Here is a 20,506-nt window from a genome sequence, read left to right as displayed (position 1 = left end):
CAAATAATACAAGGAGTACCATTTTTTTTTATTAAAAATTTTTTTAATGTTTATTTTTGAGAGAGACAGACAGACAGAATGTGAATGGGGGGGGGGGGAGGCAGAGAGAGGGGGAGACACAGAATCTAAAGCAGGCTCCAGGCTCTGAGCCTGATGTGGGGCTAGAACCCACAAACTGTGAGATCATGACCTGAGCTGAAGTCGGATACTTAACCGACTGAGCCACCCAGGCATCCCAAGGAGTACCATTTTTTAAAAGCATGTGACAATAAGGATGTCTTTACAAGTATATAAATTGTGGGCAAAATCTGAGAAATTTCATTTCTTAAGCCATAACTTCTATAGTATTGTATTTTTCCCAGAGATGACTATATCCTAATTTTTTTAACACCAATGAGGGGGATTATTTATCCTCTTGAAATTAATATTATATTCCACAAATTACAATTATTTAATTGCAGGGATTCATATATTTGCTATCCTGTAACATCTGGCAGTCCTGGAATGGTATATAATGTATGTAAAAAGAATAGAAATTCTACAGCTGTCATTATGTTTCAGGGCTTTTATTTTTTAACGTTTTTTGGTAAAATTTATTTTTGAGAGAGAGAAAGAGCATGAGTGGGAAGGGGCAGAGAGAGAGGGAGACACAGAATTCAAAGAAGGCTTCAGGCTCTGAACTCTCAAAACTTGTGCATGAAGAGGAACATATAGAGCCATTGTGTAAACATAACAAGTACAAACCAAACAAAACAAGACAAATCCTCAGCTTCCTTTTGAGTGAGATATTCGTCCTTCCCTGGGCTATATCCCAGGGAAGTAAGAGAACATTTCTTTCTTTACGCATTTATTCTACGTGTATTGAATTCTCAAGGCAGTTCACTTATTCCTTCATTTGTTTAACTGTAATAACCATTTACTGCATACCTACTACTTGTCAGCCCTGCATATGCTGTGTTCTTGAAATAGAAAGGCAAATGACGTGTGTATAGTTTTGTACCTAAAATTGGTGAAGAAATCAATATGTAGCTAAGAAGTTAAGCCATATAAAATTGCCATTGGGGCGCCTGGGTGGCTCAGTCGGTTAAGCGTCCGACTTCAGCTCAGGTCGCGATCTCGCGGTCCGTGAGTTCGAGCCCCGCGTCGGGCTCTGGGCTGATGGCTCAGAGCCTGGAGCCTGCTAACGATTCTGTGTCTCCCTCTCTCTCTGCCACTTCCCCATTCATGCTCTGTCTCTCTCTGTCCCAAAAATAAATAAATGTTAAAAAAAATTTTTTTTAAATAAATAAATAAAATTGCCATTTTTGTAGGTCCAAATGATAAATATGTGCAGTTTCCCATGGCTTAACCTAATACAACACGAAAGGAAAAATTCTGTGATGTGTATTCAAAGTACTGTTAAAATACAGAGCAGAGAATCATCTCTGCATTATTTTCTGTTACATTTTGTATAAATGTTCCTTAAGATATCTGGTTTAATTCAGGTCTAAAAATTCAAGATGCTTCTGAAAAATATTCGCTATGTCTTCTAGCATAAATCTGTATGAATCTGTGTGCATTTATTATTGTCCTAATAACCAGAAGACAATGTTGCTTTGACAGGACATATTTTATCAAAACAATATTAAATGCACAGTTAGAAAGTACTAAAATTAATTTCTAAAATTTGAAACCCTTGGATTGTAAAAATTTAGGCAATTCTGGTACTTCACAATACTCTTTCCGGTCCTCTGCCTCAGGTTTTACAGCAGTGACTAATCTATAAAGGAGTCACTGGAAAACACTGGCAAGGCTGCTTAGCTTTGTGTACCTGATCTTCTCTCTTTGTCTCCTGAATTTCAGGGCTGTTGCAAAAGTTTGTTTTTAACCAAGCTGTTTACTGTGAAAGGTGAATGAGTTGTGGATGATAACATGTAGGAGTAACTAATGGCACTTTTACTTTTGGAACTTATCAGTACCCTGATGGTTCCAAATAGTTTCCCTAGCAATTATAGCTCTAGAGAAAAGATGGGGATTTCCTTAAACACACAGAAATGATTCTGAACTGGATTTATAAAACGGAGGAGGGGGCAGGGGAAGAGCTTTCCTTGATCTTTGATTCTGTCACACTGCCTTTCTCTTTAATCTCCTTCGCCAGGAAAGAAATCTACTTTATTTGTTAAAATTGAACTGTTTCCAGATTAATAGCCATGTAATTGAATAGTTTCTTGGTATTTTTGAAAGTAAATTTTATAATGTTCCAATAATAGATTAATAATTCTCTCTTTGTTATGTTCTAATGCATTATTCTCACAGTCTTCTGCTTAAGCACTTTTAATCAAGTTTCCACTAAAGTAGTTCTGAGTGTGTGTATGTGTGACACGTGTGTATGTGTGAGTGAAGCAGAGAGGGAGGAAGAAAAAGAATGAGAAGAAAGGAGGGAGGAAGGGAGGGGAAGGAAGAAGGATGAGTGAAAACGAGGCCCCTGAATTTTTCCCATTGCTTTACTTCTTCTCATTTTTTGACTGTGTTTATCAATTAAATAATTCATTTTCAAGATAAATTAATTTTACTTATGATGTGCTTTACTAAATTTTACTGGATGTATCAAATTGTTTGCCTTGAACATGCATTAAAGTATATAAATACTATTTTTGAAAAGTTAAACCATTATACAAATGAATAATCAATTGATGTGTTAATATCACCAACATGGTCTCATCCTAATGTCATACACCTTAAATCCATTAAATTTGGCACACTTCTCTGCCGATTTCACTGTGGTTCTGTTAGAGATTAGCAAACAAGATGTATCAGTTGGTACTGATTTAATAATGATCTACTGAGATCTGGGGAAATAGCATTTGTAAGGAACTTAGATGTTCCTTAGCAAGAAATTATATGAAAAGTATGAGTAAATTTAATTATCAAGATCAATTTAATTCTTGGTGATTCCTATTGGAACCTATTTTAAATGGGTCTTTCTACAGTAAAACCAAGGCAATTTGAAGAACGCATTTGGGTAAATTTTTGCTTAGATAAAATTAAACAAAAAATTACTGAGAATAACAGCAGAGAAACTCAAGGTGGAGAACAGTTTACAAAATACTACCAGTATACCAGAATATACTCCTCTAAACAGTCGATGTCATGAAAAACAAGGACAAACTAAGAAATGGTTACAAAAGTTGACTAAAAAGTGGCAACTAAATGTAATGTTGTATCCTGGCTAGGATCCTGGAACAGAAATAAAGGTTAGTGTGAAAACTGGTGGAACAGAGGGGCACCTGGGTGGCTCAGTCAGTTAAGTGTCTGACTTCAGCTCAGGTCATGATCTCCTGGTCTATGAGTTTGAGCCCCTGGTCAGGCTCTGTGCTGACAGCTCAGAGCCTGGAGCCTGCTGCAGATTCTGTGTCTCCCTCTCTCTCTCTGCCTTGCACTCTGTCTCTGTCTCTCAATGTTTATAAAAATAACCATAAAAAAATTTATAAAAAAACTGGGGGAACAGAATAAATAGCGTGTGACAGGTAGGGAATAAGAACTACTAGAGTTGGTTTCTTAGTTTTGACAAATGAATCATGGTAATGTCCGGTGTTAGCGTTAGAGGAAACTGGGTGACAGGTACAGGGGACTGTCTGTAGTATCTTTGTAACTTTCCTGCAAAAAAATTACAAAATAAAATTATAAAATTTATAAAAGTTATTACAAAAGAAAAACATTGCTAAAAAATAACAGCAAAAAACATTAAAATTTTAAAATTATATTTCCAGACTTAAATGACGTTGGATTCAAATCCCATGCAGCAATACCAATCTTAGCAGCAAGAAAACAAAACAAAACAAAATAAAAAATTTGTTTTTGTTTTTATTTCTGAAGCAATTTCATATGTTCTCTCATTTGACCTTTACCATAGCTTTGTGATGTAAGGAGAGCAAGTTAGGAAGGAAAACATTGCCAGTCCAAGGTCTCTTAAACGTTAGGTCAAATTTTTTTTAAAGTCACACTTTAACTATTTGCCCCTGAGGATTTGAAAGAGCCACTTTCATCACAGAGTGGAATCTGCCCTGCTATGTTTATTGAGGGGAAGTCAACACTTAGATTTATTTAGGGAGGTTTCCCATCCACAGCAGGTCATTTTGTGCTTTCAAAGTTGCCAGTAAAAGAAAACCCGCGAGAGGATGGGAAATGAGAGTGAGGGCCAAGAGTACTGGATTTTGGATTTGGGAAACTCATTTTTGACCTAGTTGTAAACCTGATTAAATATCATGATCCAGAATTTATCTCAGTTTGTACCTTCAGATATTTCCCAATTAAATTGAAACAAGCAAGAGCTTGAAATTGTGCCAGACAGCCTTCCCAAAGTCTTTCAAACCTGACACAGAGGAGTGTTCTACAAGTCAATGGTCAAACCTACTATGAGTACTCGTAGTTGGCCATGGCTATCGGGCCATTGGGAGCAAGGCTTATGTTTATGAGGCTGATGACTGTATGTCTTTAGTTTGTTTGTTTTTCTCCTTAAGAGAAAAAATATTAATACTCTTCTGGTGTGTAGACCATTGTTGGAGAATGACTATGATTTATGTACACTCTTATGGGATCAATTAATTCTCTGATAATTTCCTCTGTCCCAGAATAATTAGTGACTCTCTGAAGAACCAATATCATGGAGCACCTGGCTGGCTCAGTCTGAAGAGCTTACAACACTTGATCTTGGGGTTATGAGTTCAAGCCCCACATTGGATGTATAGATTACTTAAAAATAAAATCTCAAAAAAAAAAAAAAAAAGAACTAAGAACTAATATCAAGACTATGTTCTCTGACCATAATGCAATAGATTTAGATATTAATTAAAAATAGATAATTTTAAAAAACCAAGTAATATTCACTTTATATGAATATGTTTAATTTTCAAAAGAAAATTAAGGGAAATTATAAAATACTCAGATTGTGGGTAGATCTTAACATAGAGTTGAATGAAAAAAATAATAAATACAGTGAAGCAGTGTTTCTCTTTTTCTCCTTAGCAGTGTTTCTCTCTCTTTTTTTTTTTTTTTTTGTAGTTTTTTTTTAAATATTATTCATTTATTTATTTTGAGAGAGAGAGAACACGAGCAGGGGAGGAACAGAGAGAGAGAGAGAGAGAGAGAATCCCAAGGAGGCTCTGTGTTGTCAGCACAGACCCTGATGTGGGGCTTGAACTCAAAAACTGTGAGATCATGTCCTGAGCCAAAATCAAGAGCTGGACACTTAACCAACTGAGCCAAAGGACCATTTTATTAAATATCTAAACAATAACAGACCTATTAGATTATAAAATGAAATAAAAATAATTACTAGAAAAATGAAATTTAAAAAAGGATGTATAAAATATAGGCCCAAATTTCTATTATCAGATTCCAAAGATATAAAATTACATTTCAGTGACTATAATCAGAGCAAAGATAATATAGGAAAAAATGTTTATACATTAGAAAATCCTTAATTTTTCTACCTATCTTAACATGGACCAGTCACAAAGAATTTGGGGACCAGCCAGATAATACTAATTTATAACACAGTGCCTTTTATATAATTTAAAAATACATAACACAAAAGAATAATTCATGATTTATAAGAATGTATGCAAATAAACACATCAAATGAATTGAAATAATTGTCTATTAAGGAGACAAATGGAAGAAAAGGAAGTTTGAATAAAAGGATCAATCAAAAGAATGACCCAGCACAGATGAATGAGAATAGTGTACCAAGATTATGATTAACTCAGTCTCTGCCTCTGAGGGATACACACGCCCCCCCCAAAAGATACCTGAAACAATCTTTTCCATATTCTTGGTCTCTTTATCACCAACTTATTATTATCCATCTACTGTATCTCCTCTTACTATTTTTAATTCTTTCCCCTTCCCCAAACACTCTTTTGGAGCTACATCAAACTCATAAAAAACCATCAAGGAGCTATATTCTCCACAGGGTTACATGTGTACTTTGTTTTTCACTCTTATCAGCTGAATAACTAAAGCTCTCTACCATAAACACTTTGGCTAGTTTATACTGGTTAGAGTCCAGAGTCAAAAAGTTTAGATCTGGTCAAGTTCCCTAGTATGTTGTCTATACTTAATATTCTTCCTTTCTCATTCATTTTCAACCTACCTACAAATCTGAAACATAATCTTTACAACTACTAAGCATAAAGAGAATTGAAAAAAAAAGCTACAGCACTTCAGAGGTAGATTTGAAAATCTTGATACTTGTTCATGAATGGTTATTCCAGCCTGTTGATGAAAGAACTCTGCCTTGTAGTTTCAGGAACGGAAGTCATGGTATCAGCACACCTGTACAAGACCTTCCTTTTTGGAAGCTTCCCTCTGCAGGGTTTTCAAACGGTGGGACCATGCATGTTTGCTTTGCACTTAGCCTGCCTATTTTGCAGTGACCTGAGTTTTTGCATGTCTGGGAAAGGGTTGAGTAAGTCACCTAATGATTTGAGCTGTGAAGAAAAATAATCTTTGTCTGTGAAGCCTCAAACTCTTCGTTTCACTTAAAAGTAGACTTTTTAAGGTTTGTCAAAATAATCCTTTCTATTTCTATTTATTTGTGGAGACATCATCCAACTGAGTCTGGAAGTATTTTTAATGCTTTATTTCTGAAACTGTAGCCCTTTGATAATTACCATCGAATATTAGTAACTAAACAAATAGGATTTTGTAGTTCATCTGTTTGTCTCCATCTCATTGGGTTTTAAAATTAACTTTAAATTTAATATGTACTCATTATAGCAAATCAAACAACACAGAGATATATACAGAGAAAGTTAGAATCCCTTCTCTACCAATCAGTCAGCCCCCCTCTAACAACCATTGCCGGTTTATCCAACATGCAGACCAATACATATTTGGGACACTCCCCAAAACAGGGAGCTCTGAAATGTTTTTGAAAGAATGTTATAATTGATATTTTAGAAGAAGCACTGAGTAAGTGATCATTTGAAAAATCAGAAAAGATTTTGGACTTCCTTATATGTATTTTGTGTTCTAGTATGTTTATTAAATTTTACATTAGATTGGTTGGGGAGAATAAATATGTACAAAGAATATGTACATGTCAAGATTACATTTTGTTCAAAATGTATGCATAGATACTTTTTACATAATTATTCTAGAATTTTTTTTCATCTTAAAATTTCACTTATTTTGTAAATGTTTCCATGTTTATACAGAGATATTATACTTATGTAATCATTGCATTCGATTCAATGCATTGCATTGACTAATAAATCATCTTGTTCATTCTTCTACTGTGAAATATTTTCTATATGTTTCACTTATTAGCTATATGGCTATATTAAATTTCTCTACATGGCTATTCTTCAAAAATAATTTTTTGGGATAAATCACTGAAGTGATATTATTACAACAAAACTTACGGTATTAATCAACTCTTCTTATCTATGACCAAATTGCTCACCTAGAGAATTTTATAGATTCACAAAGGGAATGCAGTCTTGTATGCATTCTGAGTTTAAAAGTAGTTTGAAGCATGACGAGGTGGGAGCAGGCAAGGTTGAAGGCAAGATGGAGGAGAGGAAGGAGATGATTTCCATTATCCTGGTAGGAGATGTTGTATGTCCCAACTAACATGGTGGCAGGGGATATAGAGAAGGAAATGAAAATAACAAATATTTAGCAGGTGGATTTGGCAGGCTTGATGATATGGGGGAGGAAGAACAAGGAAGACTGGAAGATGAGTCGCTGGGTTTTTTGGAACTTGAGAACTGGATGGAATAGAACAGGTTTGGGAGGAATAAAAATACCACTATGTGCAGTATCCCCACTATCCAGAACCGTGGCTAGTACAGAGAAGGCATTCAGTAAATGTTAATTGAATGAATGCTTCAGGCATACATAAATGAATGAGTGTTGCAAACAATGAATCAATTTTCTTATCCCAAAGCCTCACAGGTATTTGGTTGTATACCTTAGAAGTTGACTTACTGTTTTTAACTCCTCATTAGGATATTTAAAAATCAGGACTCATGGGGCACCTGGGTGGCTCAGTTGGTTAGGCAACTGACTTCTGCTCAGGTCATGATCTCACAGTTCGTGATTTCGAGCCCTGTGTCGGGCTCTGTGCTGACAGCTCAGAGCCTGGAGCCTACTTCAGATTCTGTGTCTTCCCCTCTCTCTACCCCTTCCCTGCTCACACTCTGTGTCTCTCTGTCTCTCAATAATAAATAAATGTTAAAAAATATATAAATAAATAAAAATAAAAATCAGAACTCATGAAAACAAGGAAGTGAGAGAATTAGGAAAGAAATTGTGGAAAGGAAGAGAATCCAAAGCCAAAGCTGAAGACTACAGAACAACTGGATCTTCCTCTCATAAAATCATAAAATCAGTTACTTTCCGTGGTCAACTTTATGCCAACTTATATAGACTTTGCTATTCCTTACAGAAAGTTGCCAGTTCCTATCTCTGGCTGCTAAAACCTCAACATCCCAGGATCCAGCATGAATCATGGCTCCATTCCACTCACCTCATCAGTTACTAGGGAGGGACAGAGCAGAGCATGCCCTAAAGCTCTCTGTTCTGAGTCACATGCAGTCCTCTCAGGGTGCCCACATCTAGCTGCAGGGTCTGCAACTAAACTTTTTTTCTGGGATAATTCCCAAACAGCCTCATATGTCCAGTTGTACTTTGGGTCCCATGAACTTTAGTTGTGTGATGGTGACTTGTGTTTATGTTCTTATACCAAATTTTGTCACTTAGGCTTACTGTATTCTCCTATAATTGTCTTATATCCCCTGGAGGACAAAAGCCATGATTTCTATTCTCTTCATAACTACCTAAGAGTCAAGATAAGGTTCAGCATAAACTAAGAACTCAGCAACTACTGATGATTTCCCAACTGGAATTACTGAATTGAAGGAAAGTGATGGTTTTTCATGATCAATAAAAGGTACCATGTATCTAGTCTTAGGAAACAAAATGTTTATTGAAATGACATGTAGATAAATTATCATCAGCATAAAACTGTTAGTGGAGTTCTCAACATGGGTTCTTCCTTACTCTTACAATGAAGTGAGGCTTTGCAAGTCCATTGTCCCATAGGAAAAATATTTTATTTCTCTGTTCAGATAAAGTCCTTTTTTAAAAAAGCAAATCACTTTTGAAATGGTCTTTTAAATGTCCCCAACCTAAGACCAAAACAAAAATATATTAAAAAGATATAATTCTGTCCATTTAAAAAGAAGAATTAAAGATGGATGATTTGGGGTTAATAAACATGGAAAAGATAGTTAGGCCTTTGAAATGCTAGAATTTACTCTGATTTTATTCATATATACTAAAATATTTAAGAAATAATAAAAACAAAAAATCAAGACAAAATGACATGTTATCATTAAAATTCAAAATTTGGCAATAATTTTATTATTATAGATTTAGGAAATAAGCTAAAATGTTATCTTCTTAAACACATTTTAAACAACTCTGAGCTCAGTAATTTGGGAATATAATCCAAAGTGAGTGTTAATTTCCATTTAAGGCTAAACACTCTTAATAAAAGACTTAAAATTAATAAATAGGGTAAGAAAAATGAAACTTTCAGAAAAGTTTCTGAAACTAATAGAAATTAACAGTTAATTCTCAGGGTAAAACAATTTAGTCATATTCTATTTCAACATGGTGTTCTGGTCCAACCTGTTTGGCTCCCCCAAGATGGTGCTGCTGTCCTTCTCCAATAGATAATCTGTTGAATGGGATTATCTTCATGGTGGTTTTCTTCATGGAATACCACCGGGATTGCCAGGTGGCCCAAATAATGCCATTATCATAACCATTAGGAGTAGATGTTTTTGAGTAACTGCCACCTAAAATAAATTGTAGATGTACATATAATTACTCTTGGTTATCCTTATCTCAGAAAGTCTATAAAGAATGGTTTATTACAAAATACATTGTCACTTACATCAAATTTATAGTATTATCTACTATCAGAAAAATCCGTAAAAAATCATAAATCCTGATTTACAATTAAAATACACTCTATTATGAATCAACCCCTTATATCTGTATTCTACTTCTTGATCGCATCCATACATAAATGTATTCCCTTACTAACAGAGCAAGAATCCCAAATTTCCCCAATCTGCCTCTCTTCCCGAGCTTAGCCATCCTGGAATCAGCTATTACTGATCATCTTTCCACAAGCAGGTTAGAATGGCAGCAGTCACAATTCCTGATGAGATGACCTTGAGTCATCTAAAAACACAATTTCACTGGAAAGTACTTTAGAAAACAGTTTTGGAAAGTTATTTTTTTTCTCCATTACACAGTGGAGACTACATTGATTTGCCTTCTCCTTGTCCTTGGGCACTAGATCCCATGTGATTTTGTAAAGGATTGTCTGAGTCCAACGCTGGAGTATACCACAAGCTATCAACATGGCTACTCTGAGTCATGTGGATCAAACACCTTCCCTGAGAGGGTCTTCTAATTGCATGGTTTGTAGGTGCAAAGATACGTTTAAAAGTGGGGAGGGGGGGAGAACGTTGTGAAAATCAAAAGATAAAATAGCTTTTAAGAGGACTACAAATCATCTATTGGCTAGCACAGTGCCCAGAGGAGGTAAGATTGCTTATCTTAATAGAGCTTTTGGAATTAGTAGGGCCTCCCCAATACATAGTTGTTGAGTAGTAACAATAGTTTATCAGTAAGTCCACTGTTCAGAAGTATTCCAGCCTTCGAGCAAACTACAGCTTGCTACCCCCGGTCTAAAATAAGTGCCTGCACTTCTCAGGCTGTACTTTCCTCTCAAGCTTTCATGGAACTGTGCCTTTACCATTACTTCCCTGATCTTTACTCCATTCCTTTGGACACCTGCTCACTGCTCACTGGTTATATCTGTCACACAGCTCATGGGAAGCCGCACCAGGCTAATATGTTAACAAGCATAAATATGATAATGTTAGCCCATCCAGATCATACATATGGTAAGTCTAGAAGAAATATCAACCGGGTGGATTTCTTGTAGTGGGGCCAATTTGAGGTATAAGTTTAGTATTATCCAATTCTGGTTTAAAATAAAGAGCTATATAATAAGCCCCCCAACATCTTTACTATTTCTTATTTTCTTACATCTGTTTCTTACCTTTTATAAAAATAGAGACTATACACTAATTCATATATCTAAGGAAGAAATCTATACCTTGGTAATAAACTCCATTGAGGTGACCAGCATGACACTTGTTCATCCACCAACCAGATCCATCCTGTTCAGCACAATTTCCTTCATACTTATCATTGTCATTGTCCCAGGTACTGAACTGCATGCCATTGTGGGATGTGAAAAATTTATCACTGGGATCATCGCCAAAATCATAGCCGTCAAAGGCATCTCCAGCATCTCCACCAATAAAGTAGGCATATGTCAGGCGGTATTTGTCAGCTTCAGGTCCCACCTTGAACATGGCATAGTCTGCAGTACTATAAAGAAGGGAATAGAGACATCATATCTTGGCTCTCATTAGGACCAAGGGACCTCAGAAGTTCCCTTTTCCATAAGAAAATTGTCTAGAATGTTTAACTTCGCTTCGTAAGCCTGAAATGCGCTCATTGAGTCAAATTTTCTGCAAATCTGGCAAGAGGCAATGGATGTGTGAATCAGTTCAGAACTCGTCAACACCACCCAGGATGGGTCTAGAAGCCTTCAAGGCATCCCAATGTAAACTAAAAACATCAGCCATTTTAATGCTTTTTGCCTACAGAGTCCTAATATCAAACTCAGGTGTTTGGATGAATCTAATTTCATGTTTTCCACCTTTATCTAAGTGTTTAGCATTGCACATGGAGTTATAAACCATAGCAAATGACACTGAGTGATCATTAATTTAATGATCTTGAAGGAACTACACCTCTATTAGTCACTAATATCATCTGAAGGATGAGGTCCTAAAGGGATTTTTCTTTCCCAAGGCAGTGTTGTAGTGGCAAGAAGGAGGGCTTCCTAGAGCATCACATGAATGAAATGGTCCCTGTGTGGCCCACAAAACATAAGCTGTATGATCAGAATCTTCCCTGGGGTGGGGTGGGGGGGGGAGGGAATTGTGAAATAAGGGCCAGAATTCTATGGACTGCAGGAAAGAATGGGCCTTGGTGCATGAATAGAAAATTTCAGAAAATATTTAGCCTCTTTCCTAATCTCCAGTGCTTGGGAAATGGGAGGTGTTCTCCTAAGAGAAGATCTGCTGACTGTGGTAGTTTCTGATGAAAAAAAATTAAAAATACAAGTTTGGAGACAATATATTTCATTATTTTGTAGACGCAACAAAAATATGAAATATTTTTGTGAATTTTGACTAGGAATACTATGCTCAAAGGTCCCTGATAGCTCTGGGCATAGAGGGGACTTTATGTTACCAAAGGAACTAGAAGATTTAATTTTAAGGTAGCTCATGGATTTGACTGAATTGTCATTGAACTGCCAGGAAATTTGAAAAGTCTGGATTCAGTTTTCAACCAAAATAGTCATTAGGAGGACAAGCTATAAAGTCAAACTACCTGAGTTCAAATCCAATCTTTACCATACGCCAGCAATGTGACCTTGGGAAAGTTAATCTGTAAAATGAGATTAGTAATAGTACCTTCCTCATGAAATAGTTATTTGGACTAGATTAAATTATAATTTCACACTTGATGTCTAGTACATATTAAATGCTCAGCAAATATTAGCTATTATTCTGTATGGTTCCAGGGTAAGTAGATTGTACCAAAACACTACCCATCCTGGATAGGACCTATGTCTTTGAACTGCCCAAGAACGAAACTGACTTCTGAGGAAAATGGTTGGATGTGCTCTTTGCATTTGTCAGGCTGTCTTTGATGTTGGACTATTGATAGTTGGCAAGTGCACATTCCAGACAGTCTCTACACCAAGAAATAGAAGTCCTTTCTAAACAGTACCTGGTTCTGCCATTCCAGTCCTCCAACTGTATTCTTAATGCATATGGTATGGCAGACTGGGTGCTTATCAAATGAATCTTCTCATTTCCCAGCCAAAATTCTGTGGTTCCAGTAGGAGACAGATGTCCAAATCCTTCTTTATATTGAATCCAATTTTTCTTGAAATCCAAACTGCCATCAAGCCTCTAATTACACAATTGCATGGACAAAAGGGGAGAGCGGATTATCAGTGCACACGAAGAAAATGCTATAAATATCTTGTTGAAAATATGGACAGTATGATTCCACCATTTACTAAGTGAACTTGGGCAAGCTGCCTTAGTTTCCTCATTGGTAAAATTGGAATAATGATGCCTGTTTCGTAGGGTTGCTGCAGGATTACACCAGAGGATTAAGAGAAATACTTTTTAAAAAGAGTGTCTGGTGCACCTAGAGGACTTCAGAACCCCAACTTGATATTGCTGATTTTTATACCGATGGTAGAAAGGTCAAGCCAATTGCTCAATCTGTATCTACCAACGAGCGCTCCCATCACTCACTCTGAGCGCCCCCTGCAGATTAGTTGTAACAGTGATCAAAGATAAGCAAAAAGTAAAAGAATGGGCAATGAGTGCCAGAGATACCAGATGGGCTTGTCTTGGAATAACCCAACCGTATCCTCTGGGAGACTTTCTCTCTTTGTGATGGGCAGCCTTAGATCTTGTGCTGCCTCATGAAAGAGGTCTCTTCTAGTTCTTTGTCATTCTGATAGTGGTTATATGCTATAGTGAATCTATAACAGCAGTGCCAACATAGTGTAGAGTCAAAGCACAGACTCTGAAGCCAGACTGCCTGGGTTCAAATCCTGACTCTTTTACTTATTATATGACCTATTATGTGTTACTTATTATGTGACCTTGGACAAGTTACTTAACCTCTTGTGCCTAAGTTTCCTCCTCTAGGGAAATTGTGGGGACTAATTGAGTTAATGTTCAGCAAACGCTTGCAAAAGTTTCTGGCATATGGAGGATGTTTATCTGGGCGTTCATTAAATATACAGGGTGAGGGAAAAAATACCTTCTGCAACACAGTCCATCCATTTCCAGATCCATCAATTTCACAGTAGACTAAGAACTGCTGCTTAGCTTTCAGAGGTTTGATAAAGTAAAGCCCACTCTCTTTGGCTCCCTTATTAGCAATGTCTTGACAGTCTGAAGGAGGAGAAGGAGCAGAAGAAGGTTTTACTGTGGTTCGAAATCCCTGTTAGACTGTTCCAGCCTTCATAGTGAGCTTTTAACATGCTGCAAACGATTCATGTCCCAAGAAACATTTTCTTCTCTCATCATCATTCCTTTCAAACTCTTTTCAACTACTCAAGAAAGGTCTAAGCAATTGGACACCTTAGATTTAATGGCTAAACACTTTCCGTGTTATTCCTATTCATTCCTATAAACACTTTGCAAATTATTCTAAACACTTTCCAAAGTATACATTCCTATACATTCTCCTTGCTTTATGTATTTGCTGTGATAAAAATAATCCCAATATAAACCTTTCACATACCTTTCCCAGTTGTATCATGTATTTGTACTGTGTCTTTGCATGGTTCCTGACACTTTGCTTCAAGCTGGGCTACCTTCAGTTTCAGGTTATTGATCTTTTGGTTATTTGAATTATATATTTCCTGCAAAAATCTATAAGCAGAAGAATAAGGTAACAGAATATTCCCCTTAGAGGAGTAATTTTGTATTTTCATTACAAAATACTTTGTGGTCTCCAGAAGTACTTCCTGATAAATGGCTTCATTCTTGGAAGAAATATAAAATTATGTTACCAAATTGAGGTGTATTAGAGTCCTAAGCTTTTTGGAAAAGAAAATAACGGAGTGCTTATCGATCAGCAGTATCATGGTAAGCGGTCATCCTGATTTTTACCTTCTGCATAAAGGGCAGCAGATAACAGCCTACGTGAGTGTTGAGCCTGGTTAATAGGAAGACTGCCTGATGTTTTTTTAGGACAGCATATTCCTAGGGAAGGAAAGGTTCTGCCTAGCAATTCACACAGGTGGAAGCTATTCCTTTTCACTGTAGATCTACTGAGGATCTATTTGTGGACTTCAGTCTATAACTTACATAGGAAAAGTATCTGGAGCCTTATCTTACATAAAATAACAGACACTTTCTCTTTCTTCTTCATGTTTCTGTTTACATTGTTTTGGAAAGAGTCTGAGGGAAGTAAAAAAGCTGTTTTTGTGGTTTCTCACAGGGTTGCTTATACACATTCAGAAATTATAGAAAACCATCTATAATACACAGACTATTGTATCTTTCTTTGAAATAAAGAAGGATAGACAAACTATTTGACCACTTTTTTCCCTCATGCACCTTAGAAAATTTCTGCACAGTAGTCTCCTTTAACTTCAATGATGGGCAATCATAATGCAAATTATAATGTTAGTAATAACCACAAAAATCATAGTAATGGCCTCTGATGACAAACAGAAGGTAGATCCCTTCTGGACCACTGCTCTCCAGTCACCGTTTATCTCAATATCCTATGCTACTTTGAGAAAAATTTAGGAAAATAAATTGTGTAAGAAACTAAACTGGATCCGAGACCCTCTGTTCAGAAAGTCAGTGAGTCCCTGGGAAGTTGTTAACAGACACATTTTACTTTCAAGTGAAGGGAGGAGAATACATGACTGCACGTTCATTGTGCCATGATCAACATGTTGCTCTACAATGTTTGTTATGCTTAGCTTCTTAAAGCACATTTTTTTTCCTGCTCTGCCTTCAATATAATATACTGTTGTAGCCAAGATCCTCCCTATACTTCTGCTTACTAATTCCCCACCGCCTCTTTGTTGGCATTTTTATTAAAGGAATTTCATTTTCCACAAGCAAATTCCCATCAGTATGAATTTATGTAGTAAGCCAAAGGTGGGTGGGTGGTGACCATTTTGATTGATTCTGGTCACAACAGCATATGAAGATGTCTAGAACACCTTTCTCCCACACGATTATTAAAAAGCAGTTATAACCCAATGCAATTGGTAATGCTCTAAAAACTTCTACCTCCACTGTGTTCAAGATAGGCATAATGTCAATGGGATATTATAAGTGGGGAAGAAATAAAAGATTATTTCCATTGAAGCTTGGCATATTGAATAAAAACTAAGTCAATCTGGGAGAGTAAATTAACACAAAAACGCTTACCGAATATTTGATTCATGTGTTCCAATTAATGCCTCGTATTTTAGAATTTCTTCCATCATTTTCTTGGAATCCTTAGTAGCACTCACTATCCTGTCTGTAATACAGGATCAGAGACATAGAAAGACATAAGCAAGTGGAACCACTGAAACAACAGCAAAAGAACGTCACAAATCATTTTCTTAGTCGGTGGTATTTAGTTTCTCACTTGGCTTCGGTGGCTCATTGGGATTATAGTTGACTTGGATTGATTTGATCAATTCTTTGGCTTCTGAGGTTTTGTTTTCAATTCGACTTAAGATGTCTTCCAAAGTCCGCAGATCATTGTCTACACCGGTTTGGTAAGTAGACAGGAAATCTGCAACTCCACAGGTAGTTGGGCAATAACTACCCTGAAAATGCAACAATTAAAGTGATTAGAAATCTTGATTTTTAAAAATTGCATAGGGGCGCCTGGGTGGCTCAGTCGGTTGAACATCCAACTTCCGCTCAGGTCATGATCTCACAGTTTGTGGGTTTGAGCCCCACATCAGGCTCTGTGCTGACAGCTTGCTCAGAACCTGCAGCCTGCTTCAGATTCTGTGTCTCCTTCTCTCTGTCTCTGCCCCTCCCCCACGCATGCTCTGTCTCTGTCTCTCAAAAATAAATAAATGTTAAACTTCTTTTTTAATTGCATAAATATCTGCTAATAAAAATAGGTAAAACCTAGACTATGTTTTTTTGTTTTTTAAAGTTAAAAATGCCCAATGAGATTTGTGAGAGAATTCCTTCTATTCCTCTGCCCCTCCCCACTTCAAACACAGTGAGAAACATGAAAACTACTTACAAATCTTTCATCTAAGATGCAGCAGTTGTCTCGCGTAGCAACATACTGGAGGGGGAAAAAAAACCCAGAAATGTCACTAGTTTATCAGCTGTGTCCTCACTTTTCAGCTTCCCATGTAAAACAACTATGTTCTATAAACAGCACACTTACTGCCAGGCATGTTGAGGGGAGCAATAAAAGAGTACAGAGGCAGAGGATTAAACCCTGGTGGTTCAAGGACCAAGTCATGGTGTCTGGGTACCGGTGCTCCGAGCCCTGAAGTGTCAGCACAGTGGCCTCTCGGGCTCCCCTTGTCCCTTTAAGTAAGCTCCAAGGATGGCCGGACTGCCAGTGGCTGGGGCTGATCACGGGGCCTTCTTTCCAGAAAGGCGGGGAGGTGTTTCCCGTCTTTTTCCTCATCCTGGCTCCCACCCTATGCTCGGTCAGGTTCTCAGATTTGGCACACAGGTGTAAGCTCCTCCTTTTTGGCTCAGCTCAAACTTTCTCCTCTGTGGCACCTTCATCTGCAAAGGCTGGTGAAGCATTAGCCATGGCGGGGAGGGGGGAGGGGGCCTGGGAGGCTGTGTGACGCAACCTCTTCCAGTACATGGCTGAGAGCAAATACAGAGAGCTGACCTCGACGGGAAAACCCACCTCAACCTGAAGATGAAGCCTGGTGCCATAAACCAATGTAATGCAAGTCCTTTCTTAGCCAGGGGATGAGCTAACAGACCTATTTTTAACCTGTGGCCATGGCAGAAGGAGACCGCCTGCCTGGTGGAAGCAGCAGGTCCCAAATTGACAGTATTCCCAAGAATGAATGATCTGGAAATACATTCCTACCCCTCTTTGTTGACCATTTTCTTCCTTTTTTTTTTTTTTTTTTTTTTTTTTTTGTCAGTTGCGATACAATTGATATATAACATTACGTTAGTTTCAGGCGTACAACATGCTGATTCGATATTTATATATTGCGAAGTGATCACCACTAATAAGACTGGTTAACATTCACATGCAGTTACAAAATACTTTTTTTTTTTAAACTTGTGATGAGAATTTTCAATATCTGCTCTCTCAGCAGCTTTCAAATATGCAGGGCCGTGTTATTCACCCTAGCTACCACGCTGTGCATTACATCCCCAGGACTTATTTTATCACTGGATGTCTGTACCTTCTGACCACCTGCACCCATATGCTGACCACTATCACAGGTTCTCCATTTGCAGTGGGCTTTGAAGCTCCACCCTTCCCTTCATTTGGAAGAACGAGCTGGTGTGGCACCATGTCTGCCACAGAGGGGAAACAGGAGCCTACTTGATTTTCCTCAAGGATCCATCTGGTTACCTCGGAGGAAAGCCTGGATACAGGGGCTAGGAAAATCCACATCCGTATACGTGACTAGAAGCATGGCAGGAGGAAAATGGGGCAAAATGAGATGCACGGCAGAGGCCGTCCTTTTCACTCTGCTCCAGAGCTTCCTTGTATATTGGGAAAACATGTTTCTCGCCATCTCCCATAGATTGTTTACAATTGTGCATCACCACTATTATTAGTATCCCTGTTTTTTTATTATTTCCTCCTCTGAAACCAAGCTTACTGCAAATTTTAGCTAAATATATTAGTGGGAGAAATACATCTGGATTGAAAGAGATACTAACACTTCAATGTTTCATCCTAAATCCTTACAAAAGAAAGGATTGTTTTGAAGTGAAACAGAAATAAATGTTCCTACTCAATAAATAATCCATAATTATCATAACAAAGCAAATACACTAAAACCTCCTGTATTGCCTTTTCTTTCCTCCTTAATAGTTACCTTCTGTGACTTACCAGTTATTACCAGTCACATCACCATACCCTCAGCCAATGAAAGCCTCATAATCTTCCTCGCCCTCCTTATCTATTCCTCTAATTAGTTGTCAAAACTAGTTATTTAAAACTATTTTCACACTGTCACTTGTATTTTCTTCCTACTTTGTATTTTCACAGACATCATCCCAGAGGAGGCATTCTTCTTCCTTGTCTACACTGCTTGTCTACACTGTATGTTAGAACTGATTTTTCTTCCAACACCCGAGTCACTTCTGGCTCCAAACCACTTGTCACACTGTTGACAGATTAATCTTCCTATAAATATAGCTCTGATTGTGACATTCACCTGTTCAGAAACCTTGAATGGACTTCCTATCTCCCATCGTAGTGAATTTAAACATAATAAATGTCCTTCCTACCTTTGCTTCATTTTCACTCTTGATTCTATTTCCTACACCCTCTAGTCCAACTGGATTGACTCGCGTTAGCATCCCCTTATGGCGTACCATGTAGCCCTAGCTCTCACATGGTGTTTTTCTTATTACATGTCGCCCTTTCTGCCTGGATTGACTTCATATGCACTCCTGTGTCTCTGGGTGTCAAAATCCTACACAACCATAAGGTCTTGTTTTATGATTTCTACCCTTCCAAAAGCAAACCCCAAATTCTGGAGGCCAGCTCTACCTCTTCCATAGCACTTACGACAATCTTCTGTTGTATATATACATTCTGTGGCCACCTCATTATTGTAAACTTAATTTCATGGGTACTGCACATAGCATAGCCATGTTGAACACTCAGTAATGATTTGATGATATTGACTCGAACTGGGCTGAAAGCAAGCCTTCAAAATTATTCAATTATGGCATCAACCTGGTGTTAGGACAAGTGGGAAGCTACCTGGGGAAAATAAGTGTCGTGCGTATCAAACTTCTTATGCCAAAATAAGTTCCAGATGAAATGCATCTTTAAATATAAAAAAGGAAACCACATGGGGTGCCTAACTGGCTCAGTTGGTTAAGTGTCTGACTTTGGCTCAGGTCATGATCCCGTGGTCACTGAGTTCGAGCCCTGCATCGGGCTCTGTGCTGACAGTTCGGAGCCTGGAGCCTGCTTGGGATTCTGTGTCTCCCTCTCTCTCTCTCTCTCTGCCCTTCCCTGCTCATACTTTGTCTGTCTGTCTCTCTCTCAAAAATAAGCATTAAAAAATAATAAAAAAGTAAACCACAAAAATACTAGAAAAATAGTATGAGAGAAACCATTCATAATACTTGAGTATGAAAAGTCTAGCTAAATATGACACAAAACGTTGTTGAATTTTGACTACATAAAAAAGCTTTTTTTCTTAGCCAAACAAAACAAACACTGTTTACAAAATAAAAAGCAAAATACAAAAGACAACAGAATGTATACACATGCATGTCAGCATATACACCGAATACTGTTTCAAGATTACCCACTAGAGTCTACAGAGGTATGAAGTAGAAGGATGAAGGACAAAGTTGGAGAAAACGCTTCATTTTTTCTATATACTCTGTCTTTAGAATTTTGAATATATGTACATACTATTTACCCAAAGTACATATAATTACAACATGTAACTATCAATCATGCACAATGATTTATTTGTTGCACTAATAATTGTTTCTTGATTTTTAAAATTTAAATATAAAAGCTGATGAAAGCATTGCCTTTTAAGGAGAATGTAGCCCTATTGAGAAGATTATGCATAGATAGTTGTTAAGAGTGCTGGAGT

At 37.3% G+C, this 20,506-nt stretch overlaps 1 protein-coding gene across 1 annotated transcript; it reads right to left on the bottom strand.

Moving 5' to 3' along the window:
* Positions 1-8,948: 8,948 nt before the first annotated feature.
* Positions 8,949-17,223, bottom strand: FGG (fibrinogen gamma chain). Its single transcript, XM_042933908.1, has 10 exons — positions 17,110-17,223; positions 16,960-17,004; positions 16,342-16,525; positions 16,137-16,230; positions 14,485-14,615; positions 13,999-14,132; positions 12,943-13,127; positions 11,189-11,466; positions 9,682-9,851; positions 8,949-9,176 (listed from the first exon to the last, which is right to left on the bottom strand). The coding sequence occupies exons 1-10, from the start codon at positions 17,185-17,187 to the stop codon at positions 9,162-9,164; spliced, it is 1,314 nt and encodes a 437-aa protein (XP_042789842.1). The 5' UTR covers positions 17,188-17,223; the 3' UTR covers positions 8,949-9,161.
* Between the last annotated feature and the right edge of the window lie 3,283 nt (positions 17,224-20,506).

This window comes from Panthera leo, chromosome B1, assembly GCF_018350215.1.
Source record: "Panthera leo isolate Ple1 chromosome B1, P.leo_Ple1_pat1.1, whole genome shotgun sequence".
Lineage (NCBI taxonomy): Eukaryota > Metazoa > Chordata > Mammalia > Carnivora > Felidae > Panthera > Panthera leo.
This window is presented reverse-complemented; position numbering and strand designations above follow the sequence as displayed.

Excerpts from the sequence above, each read along its gene's own strand:
- FGG (XM_042933908.1), bottom strand. The coding sequence starts at position 17,187 with ATGACTTGGTCCTTGAACCACCAGGGTTTAATCCTCTGCCTCTGTACT. Across the intron at positions 17,005-17,109 it reads TCCCCTCAACATGCCTGGCA|TATGTTGCTACGCGAGACAA; the intron begins GTAAGTGTGCTG and ends TTCCCCCTCCAG. Across the intron at positions 11,467-12,942 it reads GACTGGAATGGCAGAACCAG|TACTGCAGACTATGCCATGT; the intron begins GTACTGTTTAGA and ends CCTTCTTTATAG.